Here is a 16,212-nt window from a genome sequence, read left to right as displayed (position 1 = left end):
TGGTACAAAAAACCATGGGAGTGTTTTCTTGGCACCGACTGGACCCCTTACTACCAATCAATCATGGTTTGATTACCCCAGCCGATCACAGTATTGTTGCCGAACTGCAGAATTGTCATCGTGTCAAAATGAAACAGAAACTCAAATGAATGTTTCCACCATTTTGTGGAATTCATGCCACTAAGAATTAAGGCTGCTTTGATAGCAAAGGGAGGATCTACCCAGTGTCAACATGATATTCCTAGTAGTGTTCATTGAACGTGGACTTGCAGTAGTGTATTTTATGTTGTGATATTGCTGAATCCTTCCTCCACCACTGAGAATGTAACATAAAAATAACAATTAGTGTAAACGGTAGCAGTATGTAGTCGTATTAGTAGTAATATTACATTACATTACATTATGTGGGGGCGTTTTATGTGTAGTATTCTGCCTCTGTGCTTTCTGATGTGTAATTCAAAGGTCAACCTGCAGTTCCGCCTCAGCCCATCAGGGGGCAGCACAACCCCAAACCACCGAATGTGCCGAAGGAAGCAAATCGAAACTCCTCAATGAGTTCACCTTCAGATAAATAGTTTGCCCCCCTCTGCGTTTTCTCTGAAGACTTATTTTAATCGTTTGGTGTGTTGACAAGATGAATGGCTCTCTGCACTCCTCGTCCAACGTGGTGGATATAAAACTGAAGCGAGGACCGGCAGGTAAGAGGAAAACTTGACGTGCAGTTAGCAGGAAGCTAGCTACGTAGCAGCGAAAAGCAGCGATGTCAGGCTAAGTGTGTATCCTCCCCCAAGCTAAAGGCTAATTTGCGAATCAAAACTTAAAACCCCGTCCCAGCATGTGTTGTCGTGGACTGCACACAAGGAAGTTATGTTGTGGGAGCCTGTTGAGCTCTAAAATCTACGTTTAATTAAAAAAAAACATTGATTTATGCACTTCGACGCTGTGTTAAAATCTTTAAAAGTAACGGCCTGGCAGACTGACAGTTTCTTCATTGAACCAATGGCGCTGGACAGTCTAGCAGGTTTATTTAGCTTAAAGAGAGAGTAATGTCTGGTTTACGTTTGGGATTTATTATGTAACATTCCGTGAAGTGGCCTCTCTTTGAGTAACAGCACAGTGTTAGAGGGATTTCTCCTGAACTTTGATCAATTGAGATAAATGACATGATTGTATCAGCAACTTCTGCCCTGGCAAACATTGAGATTTGTGCCTATTGAATTTTACTCAAAAACCTCTGTCTCATGCCAGATATTGTTTTTGTCTTTCTTTCTTTTTTTTTTTCAGGCTTGGGCTTCAATATAGTTGGGGGCGTGGACCAGCAGTTTGTTGTGGATGACAGTGGCATATATGTGTCCAAAATAAAAGAAGACGGAGCTGCAGCGTTGGATGGGAGGCTCCAAGAGGGTGACAAGATCCTGGCGGTAATAAATGTTGATTATCATCCAGGAAGTGTAGGATGTAGAGGACAGATATTTTGTGTGTGTTATCTACACAACATTTGCACAGTTCTGGCCCTCACAAGATTCCTGGGTGAAACATTGGCATAGTTCTGGAGGTTTAATGAAGCAGTCACCCTACTTAAAATGACAATTACTTTTCTTGATAGAGACTTGATATTGTAAGATAGATCATTTTATAGAGCCCAAAAACCTCCTAAAAGCAGCCTATGTAGCCTGGGAGGCGAAAACCTGGGTCACTTTGCTCCTACTGGTTAAGTTTATTGCTTTAAGCGTACGGTAACAATTGAGGCTGAGATGAGGCTATCAATGACAGCTGGATAGTCAGACGACACTGTTTAGATAGATTTGAGTAAGTACATTGAATTTAAACTCTTAAGGACATAAATAGGATTTTGAAAAACTCACCAGTGGAAATTCAACCTGAATATTTAGTTAGCTAAGTAAAGTTTTTGTTTCATGTGGGTTGTGTACCTTAGATCAATGGAGTCAAGCTGGAGAATCGGACACATAAAGCTGCAGTGGAGCTGTTCAGGACAGCAGGGGAGGACGTGGAGCTCTGTGTTCTGAAAAAGGTAGGAGCCATGATGCCTTAAATGAATTCTTCCTAGTATTCAAATGTTTCCAAACACATCTTATCGTGCACTATAGAGTCTCTCCGTCACAAATTGAGAAAATAAAGGATGCAAACTGTCTATCAGGGGGCTCATAGCGATTGTATTGACAGTCTACAAGCTACAACCAGTAAAGCTAAAGACAAATTCTCTCTGTGATGGTCCAAATCTGCACTAAACATACAGCAGATAAGTAGCCACCCTAATCAAAGTAGCTTTTTCTGTATGAAATGGCACAACTGATGTTTCTCCACAGAAGGCTAAAGTTTTTTTTTTTTTTAAATGGATTTTCAGGGCAGTGGTTTCTGTTTCAGACATCACTTTATCAGTGAACTATGTCCCGCTGCTAAAGATTACAAGTGAAGACAGGGCAACATCTAGTTCCACTTTCTGTGCCACTGTAATTTCTCTGAGCAATGCTGTGCCACAGCAACATGCTAAGAACAAAGAGATGGAGGCACTTCTTCAACAAAGCAGTGTCTATAAAACTTTATAACTAAGCCTTTTACGTGGAGCATTTTCTCTCTGACAATCACATTTTCAACGGTAATAAGCCTCCTGTTGTTTGCTTTAATGCTACTTGTACTTCCTTTCTGGTTCAGTAGCGCAATGCCAACAAGTTGAACCCAGGCTTCCAGTCGCAGCCAAATTTGTCTTGGCTTCTTTTCCTCTTTATCTACTTTTGGTTTTTTGAATTAGTGGAATGGATGAAATGGTTTTGGAAGCAGGTTCGGAGAGTCCAGCCATGTATGGACAGAAATTTCCCCCGCTGGTGGTTCGGAGGCTTGGATTTCACTCTTATAGCCATACCCGTGGTTTTGGCTTTGCTTTAGCCATTAATTACTGGACATATTTTTTATTCGAGCTGTCTGTTTTCCAAGGGATGGCATATGTTTTTAAAGTAAACAGTTTTCTTAGCTTCTTTTAGGCAGTGATCAGGATCAGTTCAGTTTTCTTTGGTGGGAGTTTGATAATTCTTCTATGGTTTTTATGTTCATGGCTTTTTTTTTTTTTTTTAAAAACGATGTGGTAAAAAAATAAGAATTCTCTGAAATGCAATATTTTATTCTTCGGTCCACAATTGCTAATAAATCATTACATTCAGTAGGTTTAACAATAAATGAATTTGTTGCCTGTTTCAGTTTGACATGTGGTTTTAAGCTCTTTCTATGTAAATATCACCTCCAGTGCAGCTTTAATCTTTATTCTTGTTTTCATATCTGTGTCTTGCAGTTGCCCTCTCACATGAACGGACCCTCACCCTCACACTCAGAATCTTCTGGAGCTTCTCTGGTAATGCTGGGTGCTTTTGTGGGAGCCATCGCCCTCATGTCATTTTTTTACATACGGCACAGTAGGAAACCCTTTTAACCAAGCTGACGACGACTGTATGTTATTTTTAAGATCAAACACTTTGCTAAAGGCCAAAGAAGTGAAAGAGGGAACAAACTCTAAACAGTAGAGCTTATTTTATTTTATTAGTAAGTGTTGGTGTCACCGATGAGTTTCTCCATCTACATGTTTATTATGGAATTAATGGTAGCTTCTTGACACCCTTCTTATGCAAGAGGATGCTCTCTTACCACAGAGATGACTTCTAATAGATAACTTTGTGATGGTAAGGAGATAGAGGAGGATGAACACATGACATTCCTGCTGCTGGGCTGAGCTGGGCTGAGCTCTGGCAGAAACAAACAGTAGTTTGCAGAAAAGTATTAAAACCTTGGGTCAAGTCAGACTGACTCAAGCTTCAGGGTCCATTCACAAACTGAAATACGGTGTTGTGTTCAGTCACTCGTGGGCCTGTACCCCCCATCACTGAATGGCAGATCTGTCGACGTGAGAGGAACCCATTCCTGGGTTTTCAGTTTGTCGCTGTTCAAAGTTCACGGCACTGGGTTTGATTTTCATTTTGCTCTGTTGCACAGAATCATTGGAGGAGCAGCATCCTGCTGTGCTGCTTAGATTGAGCTGGGGGTTGAAAAAGCCTGCAGTTCATCTGATGAATCGTGTCCTGTAATGGACTTTTTGAGTGCCTTTTGCTGTATATTCCAAGTAGGTGGTTCATGTTGCTCCTTAGTGTTGATCAAAATGAAAATCAACCCACTACATACCATTAAATTAATGGATACGGATGGCAACTTTTTTTTTTCTTGTCAACAAATCCCGTTAATAGCTCCAAACGAATAGCGAGTTAGTCAGTCTCTTAATGCTTTCCAACTTCCTCAGCCACAAAACCACTTGTTCAATTCACAGATTTATAGTTTAATTTTCAAAAACAGCTCAGTAATTCCCTAAAACAGCTGGGCACTGTAGCTTTTACCAAACGTTATGGGGACTATTTTTAACTGCGGATTAATACACATTCAGTTATATAGAGAGTATTTCTGGCAGCAGGGCAGTATATATATGATTGAGTCAAAATTAACTCTTGTGCCCATGATCATCCTATCATGTCATCCAGTGTGTCTCATTTCAAATAGCTAACAATGGAGCTCTATGGCACAGAGGAAGAAGATAAATCAGGAAATGCTTGTTAGTAAAAGTAATTCATTGTCGGGATTTGTTGACAGAAAGAAAAACGTAGATTATCACCAGACTTATCCTTTTAAAGCAAATATATATTCTTGTTCAGAGTATCACCAATTAGTTTCTCTTTGAAGAGTTTATTATGAAGCATCACATGTTCACTCAGGGTGAACCATTAAATATGTATATAATGTGGTGAGCAGCCCTTTTCCTAATGTCCAGTCACAGCTGATGCTGCCATGTTTGTGTCACAGCCATTTTAAAACATTCTCCTAATTTTGCATCGAGGCCAATGCTTGCAGTCACATCGCACCAACCGCTGAGTGATTTTTCTTGTGGGATGAATATGAAAATTGGAGCATGTTGTCAGAAAGGAAAGGAGTTGTTCTTTTGTGTGAAGGACCAACAGCTTGATAGTGAAAAGCAGCTCGAGCCAGTTCCATTTAAAGGAGTTTTCTAAAAGATGAGTTGCTGTCAACGACTTTAAATGTTTTTTGTTTCTTTTGCACTAGCCACAATCATGGAACTCCTCCAGTAACGGCCATAGAGCAGATGAATTGTATGAATTTTGTGTACTGGGTGTATTTGTCCACATTTGTCAGTCTGCAGTGCATCTATCATGTAATTGTCTCTGACTGTATGTGGCTCTTGTTGTCTGTAAATACATTTCATGTCGCTCTGCTGATTGGGACTGTGAATATGTGCAGTATACCAGAGAAGTAGATCAGAAGCACTACTAAATTATGCAAATACTGTGTGTTTGACATCTAAGCACCCATTAAAATTCATGTTGAATTCACCTGGTTTTCACCTTTTCTTTTCTTTTCATTTCTAGGCAGGAAATTCATATGTTTCACTTAAATCTAAAAATGCTACTATTCTTGATATTTTTTTTTTAGTCCTGCCAAAAGAAAAAAGATGGATGTAAAGATAAGATTGTTAAAAAATAAATAAATACTATCAGTCAAAATGAGAGAGTTTCAGAAGTATGTGGTATTAAGTCAAAATTAAGAGGTATTGTTACATCAAAAGCTTGATTTACTGTTAAAATTCAGATTTGCCAATTGTATAATATATACAATTATATACTAAATAAAAATTGAGACTCTAAGTATGTTGTCATAATTTTATAATTTTCACAGTAAGTGTAAAAAAAAAAGTGTGTTGCTTATGTAGCTCACACTTTTGACAAAAGGCCCGTGTCTGTCAAGTTGGCAAACGACAGGTACATCACCGGAATCTGTCAGTTTAGTTTCAAAATAAAAGTGGACACTGTTGCTTGATTTTCACTAAATAAATAAATAAAAATTTAAAAAACTGTCCTTTCAGAATACAGTAAATCATTTCCTTAAGTCTAATGCTGTTTACTATGAACATAATACAGTGGGGAGGAGCATAATACAGTGGGGAGGAGGGGAATAAATTAACGACTCAGCTAATTTGTTATCACAAAATAAATCACGAAACCTGTTGTATTGTTGCATGTTATATCGCTTTTAACCCTTTTATTTTTTACTGAAGTGTTAATCCATTTTCAGTAAAAAATAAAATAAAATAAAATAAACAACTTCCACGAAAAAAAAACTGTGTTTTGAGCCAACGGACCTTCAAAAAAAATGTGACGGAACCGTTTTTTAACGGTCGGTGTAAGTGGCTCGTGCACCACGCGGAGGTGAAAATGAAGCAGATCTCAGCATTTCAGCATGGAGCTGGTGGATCGAAATAGTAAAGTGGTGTCTTTTGTAACAAAATGTGCTCCGGTACACCCACCAGCAGCACTGTCTCACATCAGCTGTTGGAGGATGTTGCCTCGGAGGCAGATATGATGTAATCAAACGCTTCAGCCCCGTCCAGAGAGCGGCAGGAAGAGAGCCGGAGCTGGATAACAAGCTCGCCATACGGACGGATCGTGGCTGCCTCGCTACTTTGTGAAATACGTTTGAAAATCATCATCGAGCGGTTTGGGTGAACGGTTCGGTGTTGTTGGAGGAGTCATGTCGCGGAGGTTTGTGCCGACCAGCTTCCCCTCCCGACTTCGAAGAGGATGCTGGATGCGGGAAAGCAGTAGCAGCGGCACCGGCCGGGGATGCTGCTGCTGGTGAACCGGACTCCCCTATCAGCTTCAATTAACCGCCATGGCTCAGGAGTCCTCTTCCACAGCTGCTCCAACATCTTCCGCGTAAAAAATGGCCTCGACATCGGTCCGCCCTTGCTGTCCCCCGGCGCCTGCTTCAGATTTCAACATTTGTAGGGCCTTTTTGTCCGTTATGGACCACATTATCAACTCTGATCTGATATTTTGAGCTGCTGTGGTTGCTTTTATTTCGCAAATACACCTCCTGCCTGCATCGGTTTCCCTTGCAACAGATATTACTGGAGCCGGGACATGGGCCGCGTCCACCGCTGCACCCCGCGTTGCCCTGCAGGGATCTGAGCTTCATGCTTTCCTGACCTTACTTGCGATAATGGCTCTGTGACATCTCGCTAAGCTTCAGTTGCCCGGTTGCTTTTGGACATTTTCCCCTGGCTGGCTTTACGCGCAGAGCTGTGTCCCATGCAGTAGTTGTTGCCCTGCGGGGGGAATGAGCAGCCTCCATCCGTCCAGCAGAAGCCTGCCCGCTGCTGCTGCTGCTGTCCACCGTGTGGCCCTGTGACTTCAGCGGGGTGTGGAGGTGTGCTGACGACCTTAAAACGTGGAGGGTGGGGACGTTCGCCTTTCCAGCTCAGGTTTAAACCATGGCCAATGAACCTGTTATCCTTAACGTGTATGATATGGTAAGGACCCATCTCAACCAAACTGCACTCACTTTTTTTTCCTTTTTTTTTTCTTTTTTTTTTCTTTTTTTTACTTATTTCTTGTTTTCTGTTTCTGGCTGAGACTATTTCACCAACTTGGGAAGTGAATGCACCACTAGAGATGTCAGGCCCACACACACCTGTTTCATTTGTGCACTTCACAGCTATTTTCATGTTGCAAAGAGCCAGCTGGACTCAAATATGACATGGAAACAAGGCAGCAAAAACCTGTTAAAATAAACAATCTTCCATGTTGATGTTTCTAATGTAATACTAAACCTGTGGACTTCTAACAGCTGACTTAGTGTTAAATTAAAATAATTTTCTTTGGGATATGGTGAGCAGGCACACCCATGTTCAAAGATTTACTGCAACACTAATTGAAGAGGAGACTGGGAGGTATGCAGCCTATACTATAGCTACACAGTGTGTACGTAGCCTTAGCTGGTATGCTGCAGACGTGCTGTGTGTTATAAAGACAAATTCTAGGTCTATCTTCTAATTCAGCCTTTACTGAGCAGTATCACTGTGTTTTAACTTGTGGATAAAGATAATCTGGTGATATTTAGGCATAAAAAAAGGTAAAAAGTAGAGAAGAATGAAAGCACATAAGACAATACAGTTTCATGTTCCAACCTCAGCCTCCCTCTGACCTCTGTCACTGTGCTCACATGATGCAAACACACACACATAAACCCACACACATCAGCAAAGGACAAGGATCCTCATTCAGACATGTGCCCACTGCCAGGTCTTCACATACTGTACTGCTGAATAGTGTGCTGTGTGAGTATTATGCAACATGTTGCTGTAAATGCAAAGAATGACTCTATTTCTCTCCTGGTTTACACTTCACCTCAGTTCTCATTATTCAGCATTCATGAGCAACATGGATGCACAATATTGCTTTCAGTGTATTGTAGTTTTAAGCAGAAATAAGGACATGTCGAGTGTTTATTAATGTATTCGTCAACCATTGCAATCTCCATCCATCCTCTAATAAACACTTAGTACATTTTAATGATGTATGATTAGACACATGACCCTACCGTGTATTTTAAAACATTTATTAAACCGTTTATAGCTGCGTGCAAATCATTCACATGTGACTATAGTTCAGTTCAAAACTCAAGAGGGGTTCATTCTAGACAGATGATGTAGTAGTTACACAAAAAAAAATTTAGAGAGCTTTTTGCCATCATGAGAGTGAAGAAAACGTATGAACAAATATTGATATTAAATACTAAAATAGTTAAGTTATGGAGTACTTTATGTAGAAATGTATTTACAGATAATGAAATGTGTACAAACGCATGTCATTTGAATCCTGACAGTGAAATCTACTATATAGGGAGGTAGATAATGAGTGTAATTACATTTAATGGCCATAGCAGAAAAGAAACACCATAAATAGCATCAAAAATTAGGTTTAGAATTATAACTAAATATAACAAATAAATCCTTTATACTTCATTACATTTAGTAAATATGGATGACTGTCAAAAGATTGGGTTGGTGGTTTGGCACATATGAAAACATTAATATCAGGCAGTTACTTGGAGAAAGCCTGAGAGGTGAGATTATCAGTATGAGCTGTTGATATGTAGCAGTCTTTCAGTGATGAAGCTCATTTGGATTCTTGTTTCCCATAAATGTTTTATTTGAAAGAAAATATAAGCGCTCATAATGTTTGATCTTTTTTTATGTATTCAGAAGACACATATTTTGTAAGTATTTTCATATATAAAAAGTGATTTCAGCTACATTGCATGGTCAACCATTCATTATTTGTTTATACATCAGTTACAGATGCTTAATGAGAGCAGTTGTTAATAAACATGTGGATAAACACTTAAAATGTCCTTATATATACTGCTTATAAATAGAGTTTTACACATAAAAGAACGAAAATAGCTGCACTTGGAGATTATTATTCACTAGAGTGAGATGAAGTACTTGAAGTTAAGTATTTCAACAAGTGCTCTCATCCTTGAGCTTTCAAGACCTTCTTCATATTTTGAGAAATTGTACAACTATGAGACAACAGCGTGATACGTGAATACAGCCAAAAACCAGACTGTGATTTTAAGAACGCTCACATAAAACTTTAATCACACACTTAAGCTCAAGACCGGCTTCAGTTTTGGACTCTTGGCTCTCTCCTGATACCTTGAGGACTTCAGTGGGGCCGGAGGTGACGGCTCAAACAGCTGATTTAATTCCAGGGTGGCTCTGCAGTGCCAGGACTTAACAGGTCATACAGCGGCTGTTGAAATGGGAGAAAGTGATCCTGAGCGCAGCGACAGTCAGAGTCAGCCTTAAATACTTTGCAGAGAATTAAACACAAGAACACGAGAAGGCGACGGGATCCGCCTGAGTGTGAATAATATGAGGAGGGAGGAGGATGAGTCGATCATCTTCGATGTGAAATCAGCGTGACTGGTGGATGTGTGTAGTGGCGCATGCTGTATCTGCATAGGCAGGAGGTTGTAGGGGAGGCTGCATGGATCTCTGCAGCAGTGCTGGCGTGCAACATGATTTCACAAAAGCAAGAGAGTGAGGGTGCATCGCCAGAGAAGAGATTTATATCTGTGACTATGAAAGCTTCACTAATGTTGCCAGGACCGATTTGTTAGGGTGAAGTCAGGTCATTTGACAGGCGACTTGTCAATCTCATTTCACTTAGGTGGAAGAATTTGCCCTTGTAGATGCTTTCTTTCCAGGAAGCTGGGAGGGTTGCTCCGGTTAAAAGATTTCCATCCATTCCTGGTGTGAAATGACAAAAGCTAGAGAGCCAATAGGGTAGAGGTCACTGCAGACACACGAGAAGACTCTGTTGACACAAAGTAAAGTGGTGGAAATGCTTTTATTGTATCACTCTGAGCCCGGAAATGTGTTCTATTATTAATAGCGGACAGCTGGGCCAGCACGGATAGCTCTTAGCATGTCTCCTCCCGGGTGTCCCAGGGCATGGGAGTGTCAGTGGGTGTGGGGTGGGGGCGAACTGTGGTCCTTCCATGAATAATCTCCTGATAGTAGATTGCAGTGAGAGGCGGCAGCTTGGCTCATAGCTAGAATAAGACAGGTTTGATGTGCTGGGTTTGTCTTTTTCCTCCCATAGTCCAAAGATTTCCAGGTCAGACAGACCAGAGACTGTGACTGATTGTATATTTGCCCTTGAGATGGATTGGTCCTAAGTGTTTCCCTTGTTTTCTCTTCTGCCTGGTGCATGCTGGGATGCTCCTGCTGTTACAATCCTGAACAAGAATAAACAGAGGAAGTCAATAAATGAATGAATATTTGCTGTAATTGCAGGTTAACAGTTTTTTTTAGAACATGTATTTAACAAAGAGAGCATGCAGAGATAGGCAGTAATAACAATACTACATTTAACAAAATAAAATACTGCGAGTCACTTTGCATTTATTGGACAATTATGTCTACAAAACAAAATCAGAACATCAAAAAAAAACAGACTTAAACTAAACGTGATTTAAAAAATGGTGTATAAAATTGCTAATAAGAATCATATCAAAGCTCACACCCTGTAGGAACAACCTAGAATGGCACCTTTAATACCCAAGGGCTGTCTAAAGGGATGATTCAGCTTTAGATAGGGCAAGTGCAGACATGATGTATAAAAACAATATTCAGTTTTATTCAAAATATCCAATTAATAGAGAAGTTGTAACTTTAGACAGAAGATGTAGAGTATTACAGAGCTGTTCAGTGTTTTGTATCAGCAATGAGTTCATTTCATGTGAGTGGGTTAGTGGTTGTATCGCAGTACGAGCTGTGTTGAAAACACCGAGCCACACTAGCTGTTTCCACCTCTTCCCAGTTGTTACCGTACACAGCTAACCGGCTGCTGGCTGTGGCGTCTTATTTACCGCACAGATGCGAGAGTGGTATTGATCTCCTCATCTAACTCTCGGCAAAGAAAAATTGTGAATGTAAAACAATTCCCTTAACAGAAAAAACAAAGCACTTTCGATTTAATTGAATAGCAAAAGTGCTGTATAATAATTAGGCTCTACAAAGTCAAAAGAATGTGTCTGATTAATTATCATCAAGTAATTGGGATCTACTTTTTCAGTGGAATTGAGTAGCATTAAAAGTCACATCAGCTTTCGCCTGTTAAGCATAATCTAGCAGTAAAATATTCAACTGTATTTTCTGCAGAGCTGCTGATACAATACTGTTGTTTTTTTTTACCAAATAACTTGATATTGATCCTAAATGCCTCACTCCACCTAACCCCCCCTTCTTTCACTCTTTCTCTGCAGTACTGGATAAACGAATACACTTCCAATCTGGGCATTGGAGTCTTCCACTCAGGCATTGAGATTTATGGCAGAGGTAAGACGGGGGGTGGGAGGTGTGTGTGTGTGTGTGTGGTGGTGGTGGGGGGGCTTCCTTTATGTCTGTGAAATCCCATCACAGTTTCGTCTGAGCTAAACAGAACCAGGCCAGACTCCGACCTGGTGCGTCACTGTCTGATCATGAAATTTTGTGCGAGGCTGCTTTCACAGACACAGATGAAGTGGGGCTTTAAAAAAAAAAATGGAATATGGAGTTGTGCTCCTAATAACATGACCCCATTTCTCTGGGTTGAGTCACCGCTGACTCACTGTAAATGTGTGTGTGTGTGTGTGTGTGTTTGTAGTTTTAAAAAAAAGATGCAGAAACCAGCGTGAAACTAGATCACTGGGAATTCCATTATGCCCTTGCAACCAGAAATATTGGGTCTTCACGCCGAGAAATACGATGATAGGGAAAATGCAGTCTGTACTCAGGCAGGAAATCACCCCTTTTAATGGATCTGCAGCATAGTATCCTGAGCTTGCAGCATATTTTTACATAACGATGCCATGAATTTAATATACCCTCACTGTCAGGTGAAGAGCTCCAACTCTAAATATCCTAGTTTTGATAGCTAAGACCACAAAGTATGGCATAAAATAAATCTAATTTACATGTATTGAATCTTGCTGCATAGAGTCCGTCCACCTATAGAATCTGTGTAACCGTCGACACCCAGCAACACAGCTTTGTAAGATTTTAAATGTTGATATTATCAGAAGAGTCTAGTATTGTCTAAGCTTTTTTTTTTTCTTTTTCTAATGAATATTGAGGTTTCATGAAGCCATGGGTTTGCAGAAAGCACAGACAGTGAGAGATATATAATATAACTAACTACATCTATTCTTGTGAATCACTTGTACTTTATTCCGCACTTTATTGCACTTTTTACTGTGGTATGTTCATTTGGTGGCTATATTTACTAGTCACAGTATTTAAATAGAAAACATTATCATTTTATAAAATATTATGCGTTGTTATAGATGAAAATGCTTGCTAGTATATAAAACAGTTAGAATTAGCTTTATATGACAAGTTACAACATTAGAATGTCGTTTACATGTTAATGCTTCCAATAATATATTATATAACAACACAGGTCTTTGCTGGTGATACTTATGTACTTTTAATTCATGTGATTTTTCAATGCAGAACTTTTGCTCATTAACAAGTAAAACATTTGAACACTTGAAAAATGTTAATTTCTAAAGTAATCAGTAACGAATGCTGTCAGATAAATGTAGTGGAGTCCAAATGACAGTATTTCCCCCTGAATTGTAGTGGAGTTACAAGTAATAGAGAGAAGAAGAAACACAATACTTGTTTAAATGTAGTTAGTTACATTCCACCATCGGTCTTCATATGGAAAAATTTAATTTTAATACATCTAAGTAGCAAATAACTGCTTTAACATATTATTGATAAACTTACTTTATTTCATCCTTGACTACTTGTTTTCTCACGTCTGAAACAGCGCTGTGCGTCTGTTGGTGAAAATGTATAAATTCAGATTAAATTCAGATTTTACATAAGTAACAGTTCAAGGCATTGTATTCAATATGCTGCTGCGGCCCTGGTGTTCATCACTGTTTGCCATTGTGCTGCTGTAATACAGAGCATGGAGGCCTGTAATTAGCCAGGCCTAATGATTTAAGTACAGTGTGACTGTGATTAATTACTCGCTTCGGTGTAATTACAGCTGTTGAGTGCTTTTAATTGAAGAGTTAACCTCTGTTTTGCATCTTTGTCCACACAGAATTTGCGTACGGGGGTCATCCGTACCCTTTCAGTGGCATCTTTGAAATCAACCCAGGCAATGCTGCTGAACTGGGAGAGACATTCAAATTCAAGTGAGCATTCTCCAGTTTAGCATACAATGCATTGTGACGTTGTTAATGTTAGTGCCGGAGATAAGTGTGTGTGTTTTTTTTCTGCTTTTTTTTTTTTTCTTAAACAGGGAGGCCATTGTTTTGGGCACCACGGACTTCACAGAGGAGGACATAGATAAAATCATGGAGGAGCTCGGTAAAGAGTTCAAAGGGAACGCCTACCATCTAATGCACAAAAACTGCAACCACTTCTCCTCCTCACTGTCTGAGGTCAGTCTATATATTCGTGCTATACTATACTGTACACTGAAATACACTTATCAGATTTTATACAGACTCCAGAGAACGATGACACTGATGATCTCCTGACTTTTTGTCTCGCGCCACCATGAGGTGAACATTTGTGCTTTTGAGTAAAATGTCTTGAAAACTGTTGACTGGATTGCCTGGATGAGGATGAGATCTGGATTAGGCGCATCAGAAATGTATTTTGGCATTAAACCATTTAGTGCCTCTTAAACCATCAGCAGAGTTTTGAAGTCAATACTTTCGCCAACAGGAAGTCGGTGTAAAGGTCTGAGAGCTGGAGGGATATGATCCACTTCCCTGATCTTAGTGAGGATTCTAACATCAGACAAAGACAATATGTTTAACATCACGTCTTCTGCCTTTTTTCAGCTGCTGTGCGGACGGGAAATCCCTCGCTGGGTGAACAGACTGGCGTACTTCAGCTCCTGCATCCCCTTCCTGCAGAGCTGCCTACCCAAGGAGTGGTTAACCCCGGCCGCCCTGCAGAGCCACATCAGCCTCGGCCTCCACAAAGAGGAGCGCAACGAGTCCAGCGACGACGACCCTTCGTCCCCGTCCGGTGCTGCTGCCACCGGCTCGGGCTCTTCCCACAGCTGTCGCCACACGAGGGTGTGAACTGCCCCACACACACACACACACACACACACACACACACACACTGACCTCTGGACCTTCCTGCCACCACTGCAAGTGGCTCAAGTGGCATTAGTAGGCTTGAACAACCACCTGACCTCATACTGTTTGTCCTCTGAGTAAAGAGGCAGGGAAAGAAGACTCTCCTCCTGATGAGGAGAGCTGCAGCCAGAGACTTCAGACCTACAGCACAGAGACCCTTCCTGTCCTCTCTCCAGATGACGGGACGACAGAGGCAAACTTTGACCCGAGCCCTGAGCACTGAAGCGTGGCTCAGGCTTCGTCAACAACCACTTGTAGATCTGAAGTTTGTAGTACGTTATTATTAGTCTTTTCCATGAACTTTTAAACCTTTGTCAGCCTTGTTCCCTGCCCTGCCTTCTGAGCTGCTTTTGTAGAATAACTAGATAGACACCTGAGACTACTGATAGTGACGTTACCAGGAAACCGCTAATCTGCTCAACTTCAACAAGTTCTCGTTCAATAACCTCTATGTGGCCTTCAGTTAATATTGTTGACTCTGCTTTCTTTGTGTGGAGCTGTAGTAGTTTACTTTGGCCATTTTAGAAGGTTAGCGGGTTAAAGAGGATTGGACCGTTCCCTGAGTTCAAATGTTGCATGTTGAAAGAATTTGATAAAACTAAACTGAGATGCCACATTTCTGATCATATCATCAAGTATTTCTTCTCCTTTTCCTTTTTTTTTTTTTTTTTAAAGAAACTATCTAAACTGGGACTTGTTTTAAACCGTAAACTGGCAGTTAGCTGCCAGTGTAACCAGTTCACCAACGGTTATAAACAATCAAGGGCAAATACTGTTCGTTTTAAATAGTCGCTGTTCACACAGCGTCGGGCAGCCCAGTCACTATCTGTGAACATCTCAGAGACACAAACACAAAGAAAGTCAAGCTGCTACACTGACTATTATTGACTTTGTGACCCAGTACAATTTTTGTCTACGCTTTTATATCCAAATAGTATTTATATTATAACGGTGCGATATCTTCCAGGCTAGGAAATGTACATTTACACCCAGAGGCTGCTCCTCTCTGGTCTAATCATTTTTTTCACCATTAAACTGGTAAAGACTGAGCTGCAATGAGAAAGAAAAGCAGAAAAATTCAGTATTCCCCTTTAAGTTACAGTAATCCTTAAAGGAATAGTTCAACATTTTTGGGAAGTAGGTTTGTTTGCTTTCTTGCAGAGTGTTAGATCAGAAGATCAATAGCACTCTCGTGTCTGTGCAGTAAATATTATGCAACAGCCAGCAGCCGGTTAGCTTAGCTTAGCATAAAGACTGGAAACAAGGGGGAAACAGCTAGCCTAGCTCTTTCCAAAGGTAACAAGATCTGCCTACCAGCACCTATAAAGATCACTTATTATCACTTATTGGCATGTTCCCAGGTCCCAAATCAATCTTCTCCTCTAACCAACAAGAATGAGAATAACAGTATTTCCCAAAATGCCAAACTATTTCTTTAAGACCATATTTTTATGTTTTGATTTATTTTAACTGTGAACTGAACTGTGACATGTTTACAGATACAGAGCCTTTTAAGGATAGGGAACCAATCTTGTTGTGAAATTACTCATCATGTAAGAGGTTGTGTTTGTTGCAGTGAGAAGATCAGATTATCGTAAAGGGAAAAATATGATGTCATAAAACTATTTGTAAACATTGTGG

The 16,212-nt window shown here is 40.3% G+C and overlaps 2 protein-coding genes across 2 annotated transcripts; both read left to right on the top strand.

The window, feature by feature from the left end:
• Nucleotides 1-515: 515 nt before the first annotated feature.
• synj2bp (synaptojanin 2 binding protein) lies at nucleotides 516-5,399 on the top strand. Its single transcript, XM_022750055.1, has 4 exons — nucleotides 516-698; nucleotides 1,285-1,421; nucleotides 1,937-2,032; nucleotides 3,305-5,399. The coding sequence occupies exons 1-4, from the start codon at nucleotides 635-637 to the stop codon at nucleotides 3,440-3,442; spliced, it is 435 nt and encodes a 144-aa protein (XP_022605776.1). The 5' UTR covers nucleotides 516-634; the 3' UTR covers nucleotides 3,443-5,399.
• A 1,881-nt stretch (nucleotides 5,400-7,280) lies between these two features.
• LOC111225283 (desumoylating isopeptidase 2-like) lies at nucleotides 7,281-14,511 on the top strand. Its single transcript, XM_022750054.1, has 5 exons — nucleotides 7,281-7,375; nucleotides 11,683-11,755; nucleotides 13,515-13,608; nucleotides 13,716-13,857; nucleotides 14,266-14,511. The coding sequence occupies exons 1-5, from the start codon at nucleotides 7,337-7,339 to the stop codon at nucleotides 14,509-14,511; spliced, it is 594 nt and encodes a 197-aa protein (XP_022605775.1). The 5' UTR covers nucleotides 7,281-7,336.
• The last annotated feature ends 1,701 nt before the right edge of the window (nucleotides 14,512-16,212 follow it).

The sequence above is a fragment of the Seriola dumerili genome, unplaced genomic scaffold (genome assembly GCF_002260705.1).
Source record: "Seriola dumerili isolate Sdu_G_001 unplaced genomic scaffold, Sdu_1.0 BDQW01000149.1, whole genome shotgun sequence".
Taxonomy (NCBI): domain Eukaryota; kingdom Metazoa; phylum Chordata; class Actinopteri; order Carangiformes; family Carangidae; genus Seriola; species Seriola dumerili.
The sequence above is the reverse complement of the archived record's forward strand: the minus strand, read 5'-3'. Positions and strand labels throughout refer to the sequence as shown.

Excerpts from the sequence above, each read along its gene's own strand:
- synj2bp (XM_022750055.1), top strand. The coding sequence starts at position 635 with ATGAATGGCTCTCTGCACTCCTCGTCCAACGTGGTGGATATAAAACTG. Across the intron at positions 699-1,284 it reads ACTGAAGCGAGGACCGGCAG|GCTTGGGCTTCAATATAGTT; the intron begins GTAAGAGGAAAA and ends TTTTTTTTTCAG. Across the intron at positions 1,422-1,936 it reads AGGGTGACAAGATCCTGGCG|ATCAATGGAGTCAAGCTGGA; the intron begins GTAATAAATGTT and ends TGTGTACCTTAG.
- LOC111225283 (XM_022750054.1), top strand. The coding sequence starts at position 7,337 with ATGGCCAATGAACCTGTTATCCTTAACGTGTATGATATG. Across the intron at positions 7,376-11,682 it reads TCCTTAACGTGTATGATATG|TACTGGATAAACGAATACAC; the intron begins GTAAGGACCCAT and ends CTTTCTCTGCAG. Across the intron at positions 13,609-13,715 it reads GGAGAGACATTCAAATTCAA|GGAGGCCATTGTTTTGGGCA; the intron begins GTGAGCATTCTC and ends TTTCTTAAACAG.